The sequence below is a fragment of the Arachis stenosperma genome, chromosome 1 (assembly GCF_014773155.1).
Source record: "Arachis stenosperma cultivar V10309 chromosome 1, arast.V10309.gnm1.PFL2, whole genome shotgun sequence".
NCBI classification, from domain to species: Eukaryota; Viridiplantae; Streptophyta; class Magnoliopsida; order Fabales; family Fabaceae; genus Arachis; species Arachis stenosperma.
The window spans coordinates 126,335,887-126,358,443 of record NC_080377.1 but is presented as its reverse complement, the minus strand read 5'-3'; the positions used below and the strand labels follow the sequence as shown (position 1 = coordinate 126,358,443).

The window sequence follows — 22,557 nt, the reverse complement described above, 5'->3', positions numbered from 1 at the left end:
TCCAAGGAGAGGGAAAGGGAAGTCAAGAAGAAGGAAGAACTCGGTCTCGAGAGGCCCAGGAAATATCACTCCTATACTCCTCTAAAAACTTCTATAGTGGATGTATACAGAGAGATTTGCCACACCGAAAGGCTGCCACCCCCAAGACCTATTAAAAATAAAAAAGGGGGAAGCCGCAGCGATTATTGCGAGTACCATAAAATATGGTCACTCCACCAACGACTGTTACGACCTCAAAAATGTGATAGAAAAGCTGGCTAGAGAAGGTCGGCTTGATAGATATCTCATGGAAAGGTCGGACACCCATGGAAAAAGAAAGCGAGATGACATGGACAGAAGAGATCCACCGCCGCAGACTCCAGAGAGACATATCCATATGATCTCAGGAGGATTTGCGGGAGGGGGGCTCACTAAATCCTCTCGCAAAAGACATCTCAAAAGAGTCTATCAAGTCGGGGAAGAGACACCCGACCTCCCTACTATCTCGTTCACAAAAGAAGATGGGCAAGGGATAATCCCCGGACATGATGATCCCGTGGTGATAACTATGATCCTAGCCAATGCTCATCTCCACAGAACCCTAGTAGACCAAGGAAGCTCGGCGGACATCCTTTTCAAGCCCGCCTTCGACAAGCTAGGGTTAGATGAAAAAGAGTTGAGAGCCTACCCCGACACCCTATATGGATTAGGGGATACGCCAATAAAACCGCTGGGATTCTTACCCCTTCACACCACTTTTGGAAAAGGGGAAAAATCAAGGACTCTGAGCATAGACTTCATAGTCATCGATGAAGGGTCAGCCTACAATGCCTTAATCGGCAGGACTACCCTTAATCGCCTTGGAGCAGTGGTATCTACTCCCCACCTTTGCATGAAATTCCCAACCCCAGGAGGAATAGCAACGGTGAAGGGAGACCAAAAATTGGCAAGAAAATGCTACAATGAAAGCCTAAACCTGAGAGGAAAGGGCAAAGAAGTCCACACCATAGAGCTCGGCGGCACAAGGGCCAGAGAAGAGCTGCGGCCCCAACCGGGAGGAAAAACCGAGGAGATACAAGTCGGAGAGGAGGAAGGAAAAAACACTTACATAGGAGCCAACCTAGGGGAAACCCTAAAACAAAGGTTAGGTGAACTCCTGAGAGCTAATTCTGACCTCTTCGCATGGAAGGCCTCCGACATGCCCGGGATTGATCCCGAGCTCATGTCCCACAAGCTCTCGGTTTACCCAGGATCCCGACCTGTACAACAAAGAAGACGCAAGCTCGGCCCGGAACGAGCCCTAATAGTGGAAGAGCAAGTACAGGCGCTCCTGGAAGCCGGCTTTATTAGAGAGGTCAAATACCCAACATGGCTAGCCAATGTAGTGCTAGTCAAAAAACAGAATGGTAAATGGAGAATGTGCGTCGACTATACCGACTTGAATAAGGCATGTCCTAAGGACCCTTATCCCTTACCAAGTATTGATGCCCTGGTAGATTCCAGCTCGGGGTACCAGTACTTATCATTCATGGACGCCTACTCGGGATATAACCAAATCCCGATGCACGAACCCGACCAGGAGAAAACATCGTTCATCACACCCAGAGCCAACTACTGCTACGTGGTCATGCCATTCGGATTAAAGAATGCGGGAGCCACATACCAAAGATTGATGAACAAAGTGTTTTCTCCCCACCTAGGGAGCTTGATGGAAGTATACGTCGATGACATGCTAGTAAAAACCAAGGAAGAAGTCGACCTCTTAGCCGACCTCTCACAAGTCTTCGACACTATAAGGTTGCATGGGATGAGGCTAAATCCTGCAAAGTGCGCCTTCGCGGTCGAGGCAGGAAAATTTCTAGGGTTCATGCTAACACAGAGGGGGATTGAGGCCAATCCCAATAAATGCAGAGCCATCCTAGAAATGAAAAGCCCGACTTGTTTGAGAGAGGTTCAACAGCTCAATGGCCGACTTGCAGCCCTCTCCAGATTCTTGGCAGGATCGGCGCTAAAATCCCTTCCATTATTCTCTTTATTAAGGAAGGGATGCCAATTCGAATGGACTCCGGAATGCGAGGAGGCGTTCCAAGAGTTCAAAAGGTTCTTAAGCCAACCTCCTATCTTAACCCGACCAATACCGGGAAAAGACCTCGTCCTATACCTATCCGTAGCAAACAGGGCTGTCTCGTCAGCCCTGATAAGAGAAGACGAGGTCGGACAACACCCGGTCTACTTCATAAGTAAGGTCTTACAAGGCCCTAAACTAAGGTACCACAAACTAGAGAAGTTTGCCTACTCCTTAGTGATAGCCTCACGAAGGTTACGACCTTACTTTCAGGCTCATACAATAAGAGTCCGCACAAACCAACCCATGAAGCAAATCCTCCAAAAGACGGATGTTGCAGGGAGAATGGTTCAATGGGCAATAGAGCTCTCCGAGTTTGATTTGAGATATGAAACTCGGACAGCAATTAAAGCCCAATGCCTCGCCGACTTCGTAGCAGAATATGCAGGAGAACAAGAGGAAAAGCTGACTACATGGGAACTCTATGTAGACGGATCCTCCAACAAAACAGGGAGCGGCGCAGGCATAATATTGGTAGATGAAAAAGGAACCCAGATAGAGGTCTCCTTAAAATTTGAATTTCCGGCTTCAAACAATTAGGCAGAATATGAAGCCTTGATTGCTGGGCTAAAATTAGCAGAAGAAGTCGGTGCTATAAAAGTGATGATATACAGCGACTCACAGGTGGTGACCTCCCAAATAAGCGGAGAGTATCAGGCAAAGGACCCTAATATGAAGAGGTACTTGGAAAAAACCCTGGAGCATCTTAGACGCTTTGCAGAAACCGAGGTCAAACACATAACTCGGGATCTCAACAGCAGAGCGGATGCCCTATCCAAGTTAGCAAGTACCAAACCAGGAGGAAACAATAGAAGCCTGATTCAAGAAACCCTCCAAGAGCCCTCAGTTGCAAAAACAGAAGATAAGCAGGAGACGCTTGAGGTAGTCGGTTTAAACCTCGGATGGATGAATCCCTTAGTCGAATACCTGAAATTCGACATCCTCCCTAAAGAGGAAAAAGAAGCTAAAAAGATCCGAAGGGAAGCACAACATTATACTTTGGTGAGAAATGTCCTTTACAGAAGAGGGATATCAACACCATTACTAAAGTGCGTACCGACCTCAAGAACCACCGAGGTGTTGGAGGAGGTACATAGTGGGATCTGCGGAAACCATCTAGGAGCAAGGTCACTGGTGCGCGAAATTGTGAACAATACTTTTTCACAACTCTCATAATCCCAGGTCATGAACTCCAAGAACTTGGTGGTTCAATTCCATGGCATTACACAACTTCGCACAACTAACCAGCAAGTGCACTGGGTCGTCCAAGTAATACCTTACGTGAGTAAGGGTCGATCCCACGGAGATTGTTAGCATTGAAGCAAGCTATGGTCATCTTGTAAATCTTAGTCAGGCAAACTCAAATGTATATGATGATGAACGAAAATAATATAAAGATAAAGATAGTGATACTTATGTATATCATTGGTGTAAGAGCTTCAGACAAGCGTATGAAGATGCCTTCCCTTCCGTCTCTCTGCTTTCCTACTGCCTTCATCCAATCCTTCTTACTCCTTTCCATGGCAAGCTCGTGTAGGGTTTCACTGTTGTCAGCAGCTACCTCCCATCCTCGCAGTGAAAGCTAATGCACGCACTCTGTCACAGTACTGCCAATCACCGGTTTGGTTCCCTCCCCTACCGGAATAGAATCACTCTTTTGCGTCTGTCACTAACGCCCAGTAGGTTACAGGTTTGAAGCACGTCACAGTCATTCAATCATTGAATCCTACTCAGGATACCACAGACAAGGTTAGACCTTCCGGATTCTCTTGAATGCTGCCATCAAGTCCTGCCTTTACCACGAAGACTCTGATCTCACGGAATGGTTGGCTCGTTGTCAGGCGAGCACTCGGTTGTCAGGCGATCAACCATGCATCGTGCAATCAGGAATCCAAGAGATATTCACTAAGCCTCAGATGCTTGTAGAACAAGAATGGTTGTCAGTCACCTTGTTCATGAGTGAGAATGGTGATGGGCGTCAATCATCACCTTCATCAAGTTGAAGAACAAGTGATATCTTGGACAAAGAACAAGCGGAATTGAATGGAAGAACAATAGTAATTGCATTAATACTCGAGGTACAGCAGAGCTCCACACCTTAATCTATGGTGTGTAGAAACTCCACCGTTGAAAATACATAAGCATAAGGTCTAGGCATGGCCGAATGGCCAGCCTCTCTAAGATAGCATAAAACAAGGATAGCTACCAAAAGTCTCTTTTTTCAAAAGCTCTTAATACAATAGTAAAAGGTCCTACTTATAGAAAACTAGTACATAGATGAGTAAATGACATAAAAATCCACTTCCGGGCCCACTTGGTGTGTGCTTGGGCTGAGCAATGAAGCAATTTCGTGTAGAGACTCCCCTTGGAGTTAAACGCCAGCTTTAGTGCCAGTTTGGGCGTTTAACTCCCAATTAGGTGCCAGTTCCGGCGTTTAACGCTGGAATTTCTTGAGGTGACTTTGAACGCCGGTTTGGGCCATCAAATCTTGGGCAAAGTATGGACTATTATATATTGCTGGAAAGCCCAGGATGTCTACTTTCCAACGCCGTTGAGAGCGCGCCAATTGGGCTTCTGTAGCTCCAGAAAATCCACTTCGAGTGCAGGGAGGTCAGAATCCAACAGCATCTGCAGTCCTTTTGAGTCTCTGGATCAGATTTTTGCTCAGGTCCCTCAATTTCAGCCAGAAAATACCTGAAATCACAGAAAAACACACAAACTCATAGTAAAGTCCAGAAAAGTGAATTTCAACTAAAAACTAATAAAAATATACTAAAAACTAACTAGATCATACTAAAAATATACTAAAAACAATGCCAAAAAGCATACAAATTATCCGCTCATCACAACACCAAACTTAAATTGTTGCTTGTCCCCAAGCAACTGAAGATCAAATAAGATAAAAAGAAGAGAATATGCAATGAACTCCAAAAACATCTATGAAGATCAGTATTAATTAGATGAGCGGGGCTTTTATCTTTTTGCCTCTGAATAGTTTTGGCATCTCACTCTATCCTTGTAATTCAGAATGATTGGCTTCTTTAGGAACTCAGAATCCAGATAGTGTTAATGATTCTCCTAGTAAAGTATGATGATTCTTGAACATAGCTATTTCTTGAGTCTTGGCCGTGACCCAAAGCACTCTGTCTTCCAGTATTACCACCGGATACATACATGCCACAGACACATAATTGGGTGAACCTTTTCAGATTGTGACTCAGCTTTGCTAAAGTCCCCAATTAGAGGTGTCCAGGGTTCTTAAGCACACTCTTATTTGCCTTGGATCACAACTTTATTTCTTTCTTTTTCTTTCTTTTTTTTCGGTTTTTTTTTTTCGTTTGCTTTTTCTTTTTTTTTTTTTTTGCTTTTTCTTGCTTCAAGAATCATTTTTAATGATTTTTCAGATCCTCAGTAACATGTCTCCTTTTTCATCATTCTTTCAAGAGCCAACATTCATGAACCACAAATTCAAAAGACATATGCACTGTTCAAGCATACATTCAGAGAACAAAAGTGTTGCCACCACATCAAAATAATTAAACTATTATAAAATTCAGAATTCATGCAATTATTTCCTTTTCAATTAAGCACGTTTTTATTCAAGAAAGGTGATGGATTCATAGGACATTCATAACTTTAAGGCATAGACACTAAGACACTAATGATCACAAGACACAAACATGGACAAACATAAAGCATAAAAATCGAAAAACAGAAGAATAAAGAACAAGGAAATCAAGGAACGGGTCCACCTTAGTGATGGCGGCTCTTTCTTGCTCTTGAAGATCCTATGGAGTGCTTGAGCTCCTCAATGTCTCTTCCTTGTCTTTGTTGCTCCTCCCTCATGATTCTTTGGTCTTCTCTAATTTCATGGAGGAGAATGGAGTGTTCTTGATGCTCCACCCTTAGTTGTCCCATGTTGGAACTCAATTCTCCTAGGAGGTGTTTAATTGCTCCCAATAATTTTGTGGAGGAAAGTGCATCCCTTGAGGAATCTCAGAGATCTCATGGTGAGAGGGGTCTCTTGTGTACTCCATCCTTTTCTTGGTGATGGGCTTGTCCTCATCAATGGGGGTATCTCCCTCTATGTCAACTCCAACTGAATAACAGAGGTGACAGATGAGATGAGGAAAGGCTAACCTTGCCAAAGTGGAGGTCTTGTCCACCACCTTGTAGAGTTCTTGGGCTATGACCTCATGAACTTCTATTTCTTCTCCAATCATGATGCTATGGATCATGATAGCCCGGTCTATGGTAACTTCGGACCGGTTGCTAGTGGGAATGATTGAGCGTTGTATGAACTCTAACCATCCTCTAGCCACGGGCTTGAGGTCATGCCTTCTCAATTGAACCGGCTTTCCTCTTGAATCTTGCTTCCATTGTGCGCCCTCTTCACATATGGTTGTGAGGACTTGGTCCAACCTTTGATCAAAGTTGACCCTTCTAGTGTAAGGATGCTCATCTCCTTGCATCATAGGCAAGTTGAACGCCACCCTCACACTCTTCGGACTGAAATCCAAGTATTTCCCCCGAACCATAGTGAGATGGTTCGGGTTCACACTTTGGTCATGGTTCTTGGTGATCCATGCATTGGCATAGAACTCTTGAACCATCAAGATTCCGACTTGTTGAATGGGGTTGGTGAGTACTTCCCAACCTCTTCTTCGGATCTCATGGCGGATCTCCGGATATTCACCCTTTTTGAGTGAAAAGGGGACCTCGGGGATCACTTTCTTCAAGGCCACAACTTCATAGAAGTGGACTTGATGCACCCTTGAGAGGAATCTATCCATCTCCCATGACTCGGAGGTGGAAGCTTTTGCCTTCCCTTTCCTCTTTTTAGAGGTTTCTCCGGCCTTGGATGCCATAAATGGTTATGGAAAAACGAAAAAGCAACGCTTTTACCACACCAAACTTAAAATGTTTGCTCGTCCTCGAGCAAAAGAAGAAAGAAGAGAGTAGAAGAAGAAGAAATGAGGAAGAGGGAGAAGATGGTGTGTTCGGCCAAGAAGGGAAAGAAGGGTATTTAGGTTGTGTGAAAATGAAGGGTTGAAGAAGGGTATATATAGGAGAGAGCGGGGTAATGGTTCGGCCATTGAGGGTGGGTTTGGGAGGGAAAGTGGTTTGAATTTGAAGGGTGAGGTTGGTGGGGATTTATGAAGGATGGATGTGAGTGGTGAAGAGAAAGATGGGATTTGATAGGTGAAGGGTTTTTGGGGAAGAGGTATTGAGGTGATTGGTGAATGGGGGAAGAAGAGAGAGAGTGGTGGTGGGGTCCTGTGGGGTCCACAGATCCTGTGGTGTCAAGGAAAAGTCATCCCTGCACCAAATGGCATCAGAATTCACGTTTTGAGCCATTTCTGGCGTTAAACGCCGGGCTGGTGCCCATTCCTGGCGTTTAACGCCAGGTTGTTGCCCTTTACTGGCGTTTAACGCCAGTCTGGTGCCCCTTTCTGGCGTTAAACGCCCAGAATGGTGCCAGACTGGGCGTTAAACGCCCAACAGCTAGCATTACTGGCGTTTGAACGCCAGCTTCTTCTCCTCCAGGGTGTGCTGTTTTTCTTCCTGTTTTTCATTCTGTTTTTGCTTTTTTCATTGTTTTTGTGACTTCTTATGATCATCAACCTACAAAAAAGATAAAATAACAAAAGAAAATAGTTAACTATAAAACATTGGGTTGCCTCCCAACAAGCGCTTCTTTAATGTCATTAGCTTGACAGAGGACTCTCATGGAGCCTCAGAGATTCTCAGAACCGTGTTGGAACCTCCCAACACCAAACTTAGAGTTTGAATGTGGGGGTTCAACACCAAACTTAGAGTTTGGTTGTGGCCTCCCAACACCAAACTTAGAGTTTGACTGTGGGGGCTCTGCTTGGCTCTGTTTTGAGAGAAGCTCTTCATGCTTCCTCTCCATGATGATAGAGGGATGTCCTTGGGCCTTAAACACCAAGGATTCTCCATTCACTTGAATGATCAACTCTCCTCTATCAACATCAATCACAGCCTTTGCTGTGGCTAGGAAGGGTCTGCCAAGGATGATGGATTCATCCATGCACTTCCCAGTCTCTAGGACTATGAAGTCAGTAGGGATGTAATGGTCTTCAATCTTCACCAAAACATTCTCTACAAGTCCATGAGCTTGTTTTCTTGAATTGTCTGCCATCTCTAATGAGATTCTTGCAGCTTGCACCTCAAAGATCCCTAATTTCTCCATTACAGAGAGGGGCATGAGGTTTACACTTGACCCTAAGTCACACAAGGCCTTCTTGAAGGTCATGGTGCCTATGGTACAAGGTATAGAAAACTTCCCAGGATCCTGCCTCTTTTGAGGCAGTTTCTGCCTAGACAAGTCATCCAGTTCTTTGGTGAGCAAGGGAGGTTCATCCTCCCAAGTCTCATTTCCAAATAACTTGTCATTTAGTTTCATGATTGCTCCAAGGTATTTAGCAACTTGCTCTTCAGTAACATACTCATCCTCTACAGAGGAAGAATACTCATCAGAGCTCATGAATGGCAGAAGTAAGTCCAATGGAATCTCTATGGTCTCAATTTGAGCCTCAGATTCCCATTGTTCCTCATTGAGGAACTCAGAGGAGATTGGTACACGCCCACTGAGGTCTTCCTCAGTGGCGTCTTCCTCCTCTCTTTCCTCTCCATATTCGGCCATGTTTATGGCTTTGCACTCTCCTTTTGGATTTTCTTCTGTATTACTTGGGAGAGTACTAGGAGGGAGTTCAGTAATTTTCTTGCTCAGCTGTCCCACTTGTCCTTCCAAATTTCTAATGGAGGACCTTGCTTCAGTCATGAAACCTTGAGTGGTCTTTATTAGATCAGAGACCATTGTTGCTAAGTCAGAAGTATTCTGCTTAGAACTCTCTGTCTGTTGCTGAGAAGATGATGGAAAAGGCTTGCCATTGCTAAACCTATTTCTTCCACCATTATTGTTGTTAAAACCTTGTTGAGGTCTCTCTTGATTCTTCCATGAGAGATTTGGGTGATTTCTCCATGAAGAATTATAGGTGTTTCCATAGGATTCTCCTAGGTAATTCACCTCTTCCATTGAAGGGTTCTCAGGATCATAGGCTTCTTCCTCAGATGAAGCTTCCTTAGTACTGTTTGGTGCATTTTGCATTCCAGACAGACTTTGAGAAATCAAATTGACTTGTTGAGTCAATATCTTGTTCTGAGCCAATATGGCATTCAGAGTGTCAATCTCAAGAACTCCTTTCTTCTGACTAGTCCCATTGTTCACAGGATTCCTTTCAGAAGTGTACATGAATTGGTTATTTGCAACCATTTCAATCAATTCTTGAGCTTCTGCAGGCGTCTTTTTCAGATGAAGAGATCCTCCAGCAGAGCTATCCAAAGAAATCTTGGATAGTTCAGAGAGACCATCATAGAAAATACCTATGATGCTCCATTCAGAAAGCATGTCAGAAGGACATTTTCTGATTAGTTGTTTGTATCTTTCCCAAGCTTCATAGAGGGATTCTCCATCCTTCTGTCTGAAGGTTTGGACTTCCACTCTAAGCTTACTCCATCTTTGTGGTGGAAAGAACTTTGCCAAGAAGGCATTGACTAGCTTTTCCCAAGAGTCCAGGCTTTCTTTAGGTTGAGAATCCAACCATATTCTAGCTCTGTCTCTTACAGCAAAAGGGAATAGCATCAGTCTATAGACCTCAGGGTTAACCCCATTAGTCTTGACTGTGTCACAGATTTGCAAGAATTCAGCTAAGAACTGATGAGGATCTTCCATTGGAAGTCCATGGAACTTGAAATTCTGTTGCATTAGAGAAACTAATTGAGGCTTAAGCTCAAAGTTGTTTGCTCCAATGGCAGGGATAGAGATGCTTCTCCCATAGAAATCAGGAGTAGGTGCAGTGAAGTCACCCAGCACCTTCCTTGCATTGTTGGCATTGTTGTTGTTTTCGGCTGCCATGGGTTCTTCTTCCTTGAAGAATTCGGTCAAGTCCTCAACAGAGAGTTGTGCTCTGGCTTCTCTTAGCTTTCTCTTCAAGGTTCTCTCGGGTTCAGGGTCAGCTTCAACAAGAATGCCTTTATCTCTGCTCCTGCTCATATGAAAGAGAAGAGAACAAGAGAAATGTGGAATCCTCTATGTCACAGTACAGAGATTCCTTGAAGTGTCAGAGGAAAAGAAAAATAGAAGAAAAGAAGGTAGAAGAATTCGAACTTGATTAGTTAGAGTTCGAATTGTGCATTAAGAAGGAGTAGTACTCCATAAATAGAAGGATGTGGGAAGGAGGGAAGAGGATTTTCGAAAATTTAATTAAAAAGATGTTGATAATTTTCGAAAATTGAAAGTGGAAAAGAAATCAAGTGATTTTTGAAAAAGATTTTGAAATTAGAAATTAAAAGGATTTGATTGAAAACTATTTTGAAAAAGATGAGGTTAAAAAGATTTGATTGAAAAGTTATGGTTTTTAAAAAGATGTGATTGAGAAGATATGATTTGAAAACAATTTTAAAAGATATGATTTGAAAACAATTTGAAAAGATATGATAAAAAAATTGATGACTTGCCTAACAAGAAAAGATATGATTCAAACATAAAACCTTTCTTAATAGAAGAGGCAAAAAATGTTCAATCAAATCATTAATTGTTAGTAAGTATCTTTGAAAAAGGAAAGAAATTGATTTTGAAAACATTTGATTGAAAAGATATGATTTGAAAAAGATTTGATTTTGAAAAATTTTGAAAACTTGAAAAAAATTTGATTTGAAAACAAAATCTTCCTCCTAGCACCATCCTGGCGTTAAACGCCCAGAATGGTATACATTCTGGCGTTTAACGCCCAAAATGCTACCTCTTTGGGCGTTAAACGCCCAACCAGGTACCCTGGCTGGCGTTTAAACGCCAGTCTGTCTTCTTTATTGGGCATTTTTGAATGCTCAGCTTTTTCTGTATAATTCCTCTGCAGTATGTTCTGAATCTTCAATTCTTTGTATCATTGACTTGAAAAGACACAAATTAAAAATATTTTTGGATTTTTAATAATCAAAATGCAACAGGAATCAATTAACAATGCATGCAAGACACCAAACTTAGCAGTTTGTGTGTTACTGACACTATATGAGACACATGAACACTCAAGTCAATAGAATTTAAAGATCAAAACAAAGAAATATATGCATGGATTCGAAAAATGTAACAAAAACATGCATTTGACACCAAACTTAAGATGAGACACTAGACTCAAGCAAGAAACATCAAATAATTTTTTTTTGGTTTTTATGAATTTGCAATTTTTTTGTGTTTTTTTTCGAAAATTAAGTGGGAAAAGGTATCAAAATTCTTAATGAGAATTCCAGGAATCAGTGCAATGCTAGTCTAAGACTCCGGTCCAGGAATTAGACATGGCTTCACAGCCAGCCAAGCTTTCAAGGAAAGCTTCGGTCCAAAACACTAGACATGACCAAAGGTCAGCCAAGCCTTAGCAGATCACTGCTCCAAAAGCAAAATTGATGAAAATCAAAAAGCTCTTGTGGTGATAAGTTGAAACCTCGGTCCAATCAGATTAGACATGGCTTCTCAGCCAGCCAGATTTCAACAAATCATCATGAAACTCTAGAATTCATCTTCAAGAATTTCGAAAAAAATAAATACCTAATCTAAGCAACAAGATGAACCGTCAGTTGTCCAAACTAGAACAATCCCAGGCATTGTTACCAAAAGCTTGCTCAAAACTTGAACAATCCCCGGCAACGGCGCCAAAAACTTGGTGCGCGAAATTGTGAACAATACTTTTTCACAACTCTCATAATCCCAGGTCATGAACTCCAAGAACTTGGTGGTTCAATTCCATGGCATTACACAACTTCGCACAACTAACCAGCAAGTGCACTGGGTCGTCCAAGTAATACCTTACGTGAGTAAGGGTCGATCCCACGGAGATTGTTAGCATTGAAGCAAGCTATGGTCATCTTGTAAATCTTAGTCAGGCAAACTCAAATGTATATGATGATGAACGAAAATAATATAAAGATAAAGATAGTGATACTTATGTATATCATTGGTGTAAGAGCTTCAGACAAGCGTATGAAGATGCCTTCCCTTCCGTCTCTCTGCTTTCCTACTGCCTTCATCCAATCCTTCTTACTCCTTTCCATGGCAAGCTCGTGTAGGGTTTCACTGTTGTCAGCAGCTACCTCCCATCCTCGCAGTGAAAGCTAATGCACGCACTCTGTCACAGTACTGCCAATCACCGGTTTGGTTCCCTCCCCTACCGGAATAGAATCACTCTTTTGCGTCTGTCACTAACGCCCAGTAGGTTACAGGTTTGAAGCACGTCACAGTCATTCAATCATTGAATCCTACTCAGGATACCACAGACAAGGTTAGACCTTCCGGATTCTCTTGAATGCTGCCATCAAGTCCTGCCTTTACCACGAAGACTCTGATCTCACGGAATGGTTGGCTCGTTTGTCAGGCGAGCACTCGGTTGTCAGGCGATCAACCATGCATCGTGCAATCAGGAATCCAAGAGATATTCACTAAGCCTCAGATGCTTGTAGAACAAGAATGGTTGTCAGTCACCTTGTTCATGAGTGAGAATGGTGATGGGCGTCAATCATCACCTTCATCAAGTTGAAGAACAAGTGATATCTTGGACAAAGAACAAGCGGAATTGAATGGAAGAACAATAGTAATTGCATTAATACTCGAGGTACAGCAGAGCTCCACACCTTAATCTATGGTGTGTAGAAACTCCACCGTTGAAAATACATAAGCATAAGGTCTAGGCATGGCCGAATGGCCAGCCTCTCTAAGATAGCATAAAACAAGGATAGCTACCAAAAGTCTCTTTTTTCAAAAGCTCTTAATACAATAGTAAAAGGTCCTACTTATAGAAAACTAGTACATAGATGAGTAAATGACATAAAAATCCACTTCCGGGCCCACTTGGTGTGTGCTTGGGCTGAGCAATGAAGCAATTTCGTGTAGAGACTCCCCTTGGAGTTAAACGCCAGCTTTAGTGCCAGTTTGGGCGTTTAACTCCCAATTAGGTGCCAGTTCCGGCGTTTAACGCTGGAATTTCTTGAGGTGACTTTGAACGCCGGTTTGGGCCATCAAATCTTGGGCAAAGTATGGACTATTATATATTGCTGGAAAGCCCAGGATGTCTACTTTCCAACGCCGTTGAGAGCGCGCCAATTGGGCTTCTGTAGCTCCAGAAAATCCACTTCGAGTGCAGGGAGGTCAGAATCCAACAGCATCTGCAGTCCTTTTGAGTCTCTGGATCAGATTTTTGCTCAGGTCCCTCAATTTCAGCCAGAAAATACCTGAAATCACAGAAAAACACACAAACTCATAGTAAAGTCCAGAAAAGTGAATTTTAACTAAAAACTAATAAAAATATACTAAAAACTAACTAGATCATACTAAAAATATACTAAAAACAATGCCAAAAAGCATACAAATTATCCGCTCATCAGTCACTCGCCAGGAAAGTAATCCGAGCAGGATTCTACTGGCCGACCTTGCAGAAAGATGCCACAGACTTTGTGAAAAGTGCCAACCATGTCAGATGCATGCAAATTTCCACGTAGCTCCACCAGAAGAGCTCATCAGTATCACTTCTCCCTGGCCCTTTGCAAAATGGGGAATGGATTTGTTAGGTCCTTTTCCCCAAGCACCAGGACAAGTCAAATACTTGATCGTGGGAATAGATTATTTCACGAAGTGGATAGAAGCAGAACCATTAGCCACTATCACCGCTCAAAGAAGTCGCAGGTTCCTCTACAAAAACATCATCACAAGGTATGGAATACCTTATTCCATCACTACAGACAATGGAACCCAATTCACCGATGCCACCTTCAGAAATCTAGTAGCCAGTCTGAAAATCAAGCACCAGTTCACCTCGGTGGAACACCCACAAGCCAATGGGCAAGCCGAGGCAGCTAACAAGGTCATACTGGCAGGATTAAAGAAAAGATTACAGGAAGCAAAGGGAGCTTGGGCTGAAGAACTCCCTCAAGTGTTATGGGCTTATAGGACAACTCCTCAATCCGCCACAGGAGAAACACCCTTCCGACTAGTCTATGGCGTGGAAGCCATGATTCCAATAGAAATCAATGAGCAAAGCCCAAGGGTAATTCTCCACGACGAGGTCGGAAATATACGAGGTCACAAAGAGGAGCTCGACTTGCTCCCCGAAGTCCGAGAAGGTGCCCAGATAAGAGAAGCTGCGCTGAAGCAAAGAATGACTACAAGGTACAACAAGAAAGTCATTCGAAGAACATTTGCCCCGGATGACTTGGTTCTAATCAGAAACGACATTGGAGTCAACAAATCAGGAGAAGGAAAGCTTGCCGCAAATTGGAAGGGACCTTACAAAGTCAATGAAGTTTTAGGAAAAGGTTATTATAAAATAATCGACCTGAACGGCACCGAGCTCCCGAGGTCGTGGCATGCTTGTAACTTAAAAAGGTACTATAGTTAAAAGCGAACTCTACTCCCTGATGTACTCTTTTCCCAACTTCATGATTTTTTCCCCAAAAGGGTTTTTCTGGAGAAGGGTTTTTAACGAGGCATCATAGTAGAGACTAAGGGAATAGGCTATCAAAACCCTTAGTAGCAAAGAAGGTACCTCCCCAATCAATAAAGATCTTTTTCATTCATGATATCTCTTATAATATCCTCCTTTATTTTTCTAAGTCTTTCTACGAAACGCGCCGACTTAAGCTCGACAAAACGTGAAAATCCCATGAATCGACCTAGATGGTCGTCAGGATAAAACGACGAGGTACAAGTCGGTGTAAAGAGGTTATATGAGTCGATCGTAAAAACTCGGGAACCAACCCGACTCATAAGTCGGAACGAGACCCCGAGTAGGAAAACTTGGAAACACTTCGATCCGTAGATCGGAGTATAAAACCGAGTAGAAGAAAAACGCATCGCAAAAATAACCTAAGTCATGAGAACTCGCTAAAACAAAAGTTGAGTATGAGGAATAACAAAAAGAGATAGGAAAACCTAAGAAGAAGTTTAAAGGATGACCCGAAAGTCCTTAACGAAAAACAAGCAATCCAAAAAGAAAGGTTTTCAAGAAAAAGCTAAGGGGAATTCAGGAAAATTAGAAAAGCATACACGCACAAGGTAACTTAAAACCCTTATCCAAAAAAGGGGGTACTTTGTTAAACCCTTATTCAAAAAGGGCACTCGCCAAAGTATTTTGTTAACGGCCTTAAAAGGCCAAAAGAAATTGTTCTCACAACCACCAACACAAATATAAATAAGTTTAAAAAAGGGGGGACCCACAGGCCGGGCCCCCATATAGCCATAAAAAATAGGAGTCATTTCTTCAAAGGAGTAGAGGAATCACCACCGCCAGACTCGGGAGGAGCGCCACCAGGACCAGGAGAGGGAGCTGAAGAGGAAGTCGGATGAACGGCTGAAGAACTCGGAGCATCTCGGGAATGAGGAGGAGACTCAATAATCCTCTGCCCCGAGTCTTCAAATCTGACTCGGAAACAACCTCGGGGACAGGAGGATCAACGATGGCGCCATCAATAACCACCTTGTCAGGATGTAGAGGAGAAAGATCCAAGTTGGGAGCGATAACTCTGACTTGCTCCAGGAAAATTCTCCAAGACTCCTCAGCGCCCTCAGCGATAGAGTCCTCCAACTCGGCGTATGCGTTCCGAGAATTCAGCAAGTCCTTCCTCACAGCCACAATATCTTGAAATAAACTGTGGTAGCTGTCTTGTGCTGTTTTCCTCAAATTTGCCTCCAAAGTACATTGAGCCCGCAGCTTACCCTCCTCCTCCTTAAGGTGATCCCTCTCCTTCTTCAACTTATCTCTCTCCTCCTTCAACTCCTTCTCATGTTTTTCATAAATAAGAAGCCTCCCCTCCAACTCCTCAACCCTCGAGGATGCCCCCAAAGAGCTGAGGGGAGTCTTCTCAAAAATGTCCAAAAGTTTGCCACAAACACCCGCCGCCCTAAAACTCTCCTCGGCCAGAGCGGTGAGGTGGTTCCGGACAGAAACATCATCCATGCTTATATAAGGATAGATGTTCTTTCAAACGAATGCAAGAGCATCCGCCTTAACCCCACCATCCAAAGAAGAGCCAGACTCCGAAGTCTTGCGCTTCTTCTTCTCTGGCTCGGAGAGAATTTGGGCAGAAGGGGATGGTCGAGACAAACTTGAGGAAGAAATGACAATGGGTTGAGAGGGAGTGCCCACATTCCTAGGAGGAGGAGGAGGAGGAGGAGGAGAGATGACTGCTTTGGCACCCCCGGACCTAGCCCGGGACTTCGCTTTAGCCTCCTGGACCCTTTGGTAAGCCTCCTGAGCATTCTTCCTTGCCATATCTACAAGAAAAACAACCAACAGTTATAAGTCGGTAACATTCAAGTCGGTAGAAACAACTCGGAAATCAGGAATGCATGCACTACCTAATTGAGATTGAACAAAAGTCGGCGTTCCCTGGAGGATTTTTCTGGTATCCAAGTATGGGGCCCTCCCCCACGCTTCTCGGAAAAACCCCACAATGGCCGCCTCCACCTCATCCAGGTCATCTGGACCATACTTTTCACAAGGGGAGGACGGCAACCAATAAAGGGGAAAGCGAGGGAGGAATGCTCATCCAGGAAAAAGGGGTGGTGACCCTCTACAGCTTGTACTTTGAAAAAATAGTTTTTGAAGTCATGAAAAGATTCGTCAAAAAGGGTGAAAATCCTCCGACCTTGTATGGCTCGGAAGGATACCCACTGCTGTTTGTTGTTTAGCCCACTAAAGGGCTTAGTCACATGAAAGAGAAAGAAGAAAATCCTCAAAGAGGTCGGAAAGTCCAGAGCGTGGCTAATAAACTGATAGATCTTCAAAAAACCCCAAGAATTGGGGTGAAGTTGAGTAGGGGCAACTCTACAGTGGTGCAAAACAGATATCTCGAAATCCGAGAAAGGAAGAAAAACACCCAAACGGGTGATCATACATTCATACATGAAGAAAAAATGAGGGGTCGCCTCATTAACTCTCCCAAAACAGACCCGGTCTTCAGGACCCGGGATTATCAGTTCATATTTTGGCTCGTCCTCCTCTGAAGTACAGAGCCTGTGATGAGTACGAAGATGAGTGATAAACTCAGCATCGACCAACGGTTCCTCCCCAAGGACCGTAACATCAACCCACTGAGAAAGAACGTCTACGGAAGCCATTTTTTAAAAGAAAAGTGGCAGAAACCTACAAAAGGAAAAAAGAAAAAGAAAAAGAAAAATCAAAAAACACGGCCCCTAAAGAGGAGAGATACGAAGCTAGAATCTACAGGCCAACCTATCCACTCACAAAACAAAACATGCAAAAGGCATGACATGGAAGAAATAAAACTAACCTTTATCCAAGAAATGAAGGTTGGAGAGAGCGGAAATCTTCGAACACAAGAATACAGCACGAGCAAGGAAAGAAGAAGTTTGAAAGATTGCAGAAACGGAAAAATGGAAGAGAAGGAAAACATTTATAAACACACTAAGGGGCATAACGGTAAAAACGAGGCAGTCATTAATGTGATTGCACCGTTACCAAAGCCCTCAATCCCCAAACGCTTCCTCAACGGACACGACGCTTGAATTGACATAACTGTCAGAAACAAAAGGTCGCGAAAATCACGTCGGTTTCAAAACCCGTGAAAGTCGGCTACGAACCCGAGTTAAATACTTGAACCCAAGCCTTAAAAGAGATCTTGGGCTCAAGTAGGGGCACTGTTCATACCCTGGCCCAATGTAAAGGCCCAGGTCCAACTAAAAGGCCTAATCCAATAGATTAAGCCTTATTAAACGCCGACCTTCACATACGAAGTCGGTGTTCATCCCGACCTGCGCTAAAGAAGTCGGACATGAGATTAGCTGGCAGATAAACACTTATGAGTGACCGCCCCTAAAATCTCTCTAACCGCTTCATAAAGCCATATCTTAACCTCCCCAAGATAATGGGGACGGTTAACACCCTAAAGATACGGCACTACTCCAACGGTGGTTATTGGTTCACCACTACAAATACTCTGACACCCCTCAGGTATCTCTAAGCCCAATACTCTCTAGACCTGCTCACACTCTTGCTAACTTAGGCATCGGAGTGTCTTTGCAGGTACCATCCCCCATTCATTCACGCGCGCAAGTCGGACGGAGCCTCCCGAAGTTGCAGACCCATCCGGAGTCCTCCTCCTTCATACACTTGGGCCACTCAACGCCATCCATCTCATTTATCTCCGGTTACCCACCGTAACAACAATATTATGCATTTTAAACATAAAACATTAACTTATAGTCTTATAATGACTAATAACACAAAATATTAAGGTTACAATACTTAAATTTTACATAAGAATAGCAATCATTCATCACAAATAATAAAAAATATTAATTGTGTATAATGACCGGACCACCGGACCGAGTTCGGGCGACCCAAACTATGGTTCGGACCCGACCCGAAATAATGACCGGATTTATTTTTTAGACCTTTACTTGATTCTAAACCCAATAAAACCACACTAAATTAGCTCTTAAAAAATTTGGGACCGGACCAAATCTTCGAACCGAACCGGACTATAAATACCCCTAGATGGAATTATGCAGGAGATCCCATTTTATTTTTATTTTTTTTTTGGACATTAGGAGATCCCATTTCAAAAATTTTAGACCTTTAAGGTGGGGAAGAGGAAATATGCCATGTGAGTTAAGGTTCATTGACATAATTTTTAAAAATGTCAAAAAAATGTGATAAAATGTATAAAAAATATATGGGTGGAATTGAGGTTGTGCAATCTATTGACCAAAAAAAATATATAAAATCATGAGATCACACACTAAATTAAAAAAAGCTAAAAACGTCTTCTTGCATTGAAGCACTCTCGCTTTTTTTTTTTTTTTTAAAGGTGGGGTTTGCGTCACGGGTTATCATTCTTGTTACCACTGGTTTTTGGTCATAGACTACGTAGACCACTTTTCCTTAAAATAAGCCGACTAGAGACCACTTAGATGAGATCATATTTTGTGCGGGCGGCCAACTTATCCCATGTTGGGCTACCTTTTTGAGCCCAACAAAATTAAGGGCCCATAGCTGAGACCATGATTGGACTATATATTGCCATAAAACACCCATTACACCACAACCAAAAACACAATAAAATCACCCATTATTCCAATCAAACTCAAAAATAGTTTTCAATCAACATTATTGAGGTCTATTTTAAATTTTTAATAAACTAGTTCACATTATCTAGAAAATTCCGAAAGAAAATTAATCAGGTTTCTCCTAGCCTCTCTCCATTTACCCACATAATCTATTTGGTACATAAAATTAAAGTAATATAGTTGACAAGCCTTCATTTGTTAGCATTACCAGCCGTCAAAATCATATCCTAAACAATTGAAGCGCATTAATCTCCCAAAAGAGAAGGGAAAAATATTTATTCCTTTTAGTGTATATTTTATTTTGTTAGGCAATCTTTTTAGGGTGTGTGTAATGTGCATAGAGATGGAAGAAATAGGACAGACTATGGAGCCCACGGATTTTGACGAGTCCCACCCAACAATTTAATAACAGAATCATCTTCTTGGTCATTGAATTAATCAATAATCCACCCTCTTACTAGCTTGAAGCATAAAATAGCTAGGTGAGGTTTGGTCCAACAACATCCATCACTCAGTGGAGAGGGATCACCTCTGTAATGCAATACGTATGTGGTGATCTGATCAAGATAAACTAATCCCGAGACACGTGTACGGCACGCATGCCTTCGTACATTATCGTAATTGCATATGTATCCCTAGAGTCCTAAACTTATAAACAAAACCCACATACATATGAAAACGGTTCAACATATATTTGTCTAAAAAAAATGACTTCTTTAAATTAAGTTATAATTAGGAGATTTAGTCTTTAAATATATTGATTCATTAGCTCAGTTTCAATAACCAACACTGTTAATTTTAGAAAAGTACAGGTAAATAATAAAAATATTAAATAATATAAATAATAAATATGTTAAATATTTAATTTATTAAATATGTGAATGATTATTTTAATAGTAGAGTTTAGGAGATAATTTAAGAGTAAAGTATTTTTTATTTTATTAAATAAATTTTAGAATTTATTGTTCATATTATTTAAAAAAATCATTGTCTACCTAATAAAACTCTAATTTTATCATTAAAAATTCATATAACATCATAATATATCGATCATGACTCATCAGTCACTACAATAAAAACTTTTCTAAAATTTAGATAGAACTCAAATTAAAATTACACTCGAACCTTAAAATAATATGTGAAGTTAATAATTACACAACTTTAGAGACTTAACTACAAGAAACTCTCAAAAAAATGTTTTGGATGGCAATTGCATTTTTCTATAATTGAGTCTTGATTTAATTTACATGGACATTAATTGAATGGGTATTTATTGGGATGCGGCATCGCAGAGATGAAAAGAATGAACAGAATGGGGTGTGCATGACATGTAGTCCAAAATAAAGAAAGGAGGCGTGTGAAGGAAGACAGCACATGAGATGTGGTAAATTGGAGAGTCAGCAATATACTATCGGTATCACCACTTCACTTACTTCCAGCTGCCTCTTTAGTCGTCTTCACCTTCCACCATCATCCAATCCATGTAACCAAAATTAACTTAGCATTCAATTCAATGTGCTTCCTAACATTACGTGTATCCCTCTCATTGTATATATATTGTACTTTACCTTTTCTCTTCTTACTATACTACAATATAAATAGTCCCCACCTCTACTCCCTCCTTCCCTTTTCTTCTATCTTTCTCTTCCTCTGTTTTTTCGTATATTCTCGGATCAATCCGATCCTTCTAATTTTCGGATTTTCCCTTCTGTTTTTCTTGGTCTCCCTCCCCCTGTATTTTCACTTCAATTTCTGCGGTGCCTCAAACCAAATCCAACCATGGAAGAGAAGGTACTTTCACTTCAATTCTGCAAATTAAAAACTGCTTCAAAATTAAGTTGTGACATGTATATATATATATATAATTCAATTGATCGAATTTGATGATGCAGGTGACGATAATGAGACTCAAGGTTGATCTTGAGTGTAACAAGTGCTACAAGAAGGTCAAGAAGGTTCTCTGCAAATTCCCTCGTGAGTCTCCTCTCCCTACTCGTTCAAGAGCAATTTAATTTGAAAATTTAATTCATTATTGAGATATCAAATTGAGTTGATTTGTTTCTTTGGCGTTTGAACAAGAGAAATTCGAGACCAGGTGTACGACGAGAAGAACAACATCGTCACCATCACTGTAGTTTGCTGCAACCCCGAGAAGCTCAGGGATAAGCTCTGCTGCAAAGCCTGTGGCACCATCAAGAGCATTGAGATTGTCGAACCTCCTAAGCCCAAGCCTCAGCCCGAAAAGCCTAAACCCAAGCCCCCGGAGAAGCCCAAGGATCCAGAGAAGCCTAAGCAACCGGAGAAGCCTAAGGACCCCGAGAAGCCCAAGGAACCACCCAAGCCCAAGGAACCCGAGAAGCCCAAGGAAACACCACCACCTCCGGAGCCTGCTCCGGAACCAGCTCCTGCTCCAGTTCCGGTTCCGGTTCCGGTGCCGGTACCCGTGCCGGATCCTGCACCTGCTCCTCCACCAGCTCCGGCTCCTGATCCTCCTCCACCTCCGGCTCCTGATCCTCCTCCACCTCCGGCTCCGGCTCCAGCACCTCCCCCTCCGTGTGAGCCCGTTCCGGTGTGTCCACCGGCACCACCACCGGCGGTGGTTCCAATTGGGATGTGTTGTGGGCCATGTTATGAAGGTCGGCCCGGTGGGCCGTGCTTTCAGGGGTACGGGGGCCCGCCATCGTGGTACGATGGGTATTACGAGAGGCCCGTGTATGACAGTTACGGTGGGGGCAGGCCGTGTTACGTGAGCCGTTGCGATGAATATTTCTGTGAAGATAACACGTCAGCTTGCTCCGTCATGTGAGATTTTCTGCGCTATTCGCCATCCTCATGCCATGCATCTCTCTCTCTTCAACCAATTATTTCTTTCTTTTTCTGGTTATCATTACAAATTCACGGCGAATAATGAATGAATGTGAAAATATTGAAGCCACAGAGAATAAGAGAGTTACTCCATGTGACTCGTCATTCTAAAATATACAGTGTATACCAATATATAGTAGTAGTAGTTTTAATATCATACATAATTTCTTTCTTGATTTGTTTGTTTTTTCTTTTTTCAACTTGTTTCTAGTTTTCTAGTGTGTGTATATATAATAATAATAATTTTTGAACGACGATAACCTCTAATAATTGATGAATACTAAATATTTTCGCTTGAACAAATTCTGCACTGCTGCTACTAGCTAGGGAAGCATGATGATACGATAGGTTAGTGAATTAATTAATCGTGTTGACAAATTAGGGTCCGTTTGGAAATTTAGAAGTATTTTTTTTTTTACTTTTAACTTATAAA

The 22,557-nt window shown here is 42.2% G+C and overlaps 2 protein-coding genes and 1 non-coding gene across 3 annotated transcripts in view; 2 read left to right on the top strand and 1 right to left on the bottom strand.

Annotated features, from left to right (window-relative positions):
• Positions 1 to 17,606, bottom strand: part of LOC130934234 (uncharacterized) — a 52,246-nt gene extending 34,640 nt beyond the window's left edge. The window contains exons 1-2 of the mRNA XM_057863823.1: positions 17,462 to 17,606; positions 16,275 to 16,442 (exon numbers count right to left, since the gene is read on the bottom strand). Of these exons, the coding sequence (XP_057719806.1) occupies positions 16,275 to 16,442; positions 17,462 to 17,606 (313 nt within the window). The remainder of the gene's footprint in view (positions 1 to 16,274; positions 16,443 to 17,461) is intronic.
• Positions 9,531 to 9,638, top strand: LOC130950172 (small nucleolar RNA R71). The gene has a single exon (XR_009073534.1). It is a non-coding gene; the product is annotated as a small nucleolar RNA R71 (small nucleolar RNA).
• A 3,044-nt stretch (positions 17,607 to 20,650) lies between the features above and the next one.
• LOC130945529 (leucine-rich repeat extensin-like protein 3) lies at positions 20,651 to 22,300 on the top strand. Its single transcript, XM_057874238.1, has 3 exons — positions 20,651 to 21,050; positions 21,152 to 21,233; positions 21,341 to 22,300. The coding sequence occupies exons 1-3, from the start codon at positions 21,039 to 21,041 to the stop codon at positions 22,063 to 22,065; spliced, it is 819 nt and encodes a 272-aa protein (XP_057730221.1). The 5' UTR covers positions 20,651 to 21,038; the 3' UTR covers positions 22,066 to 22,300.
• Positions 22,301 to 22,557: the final 257 nt, after the last annotated feature.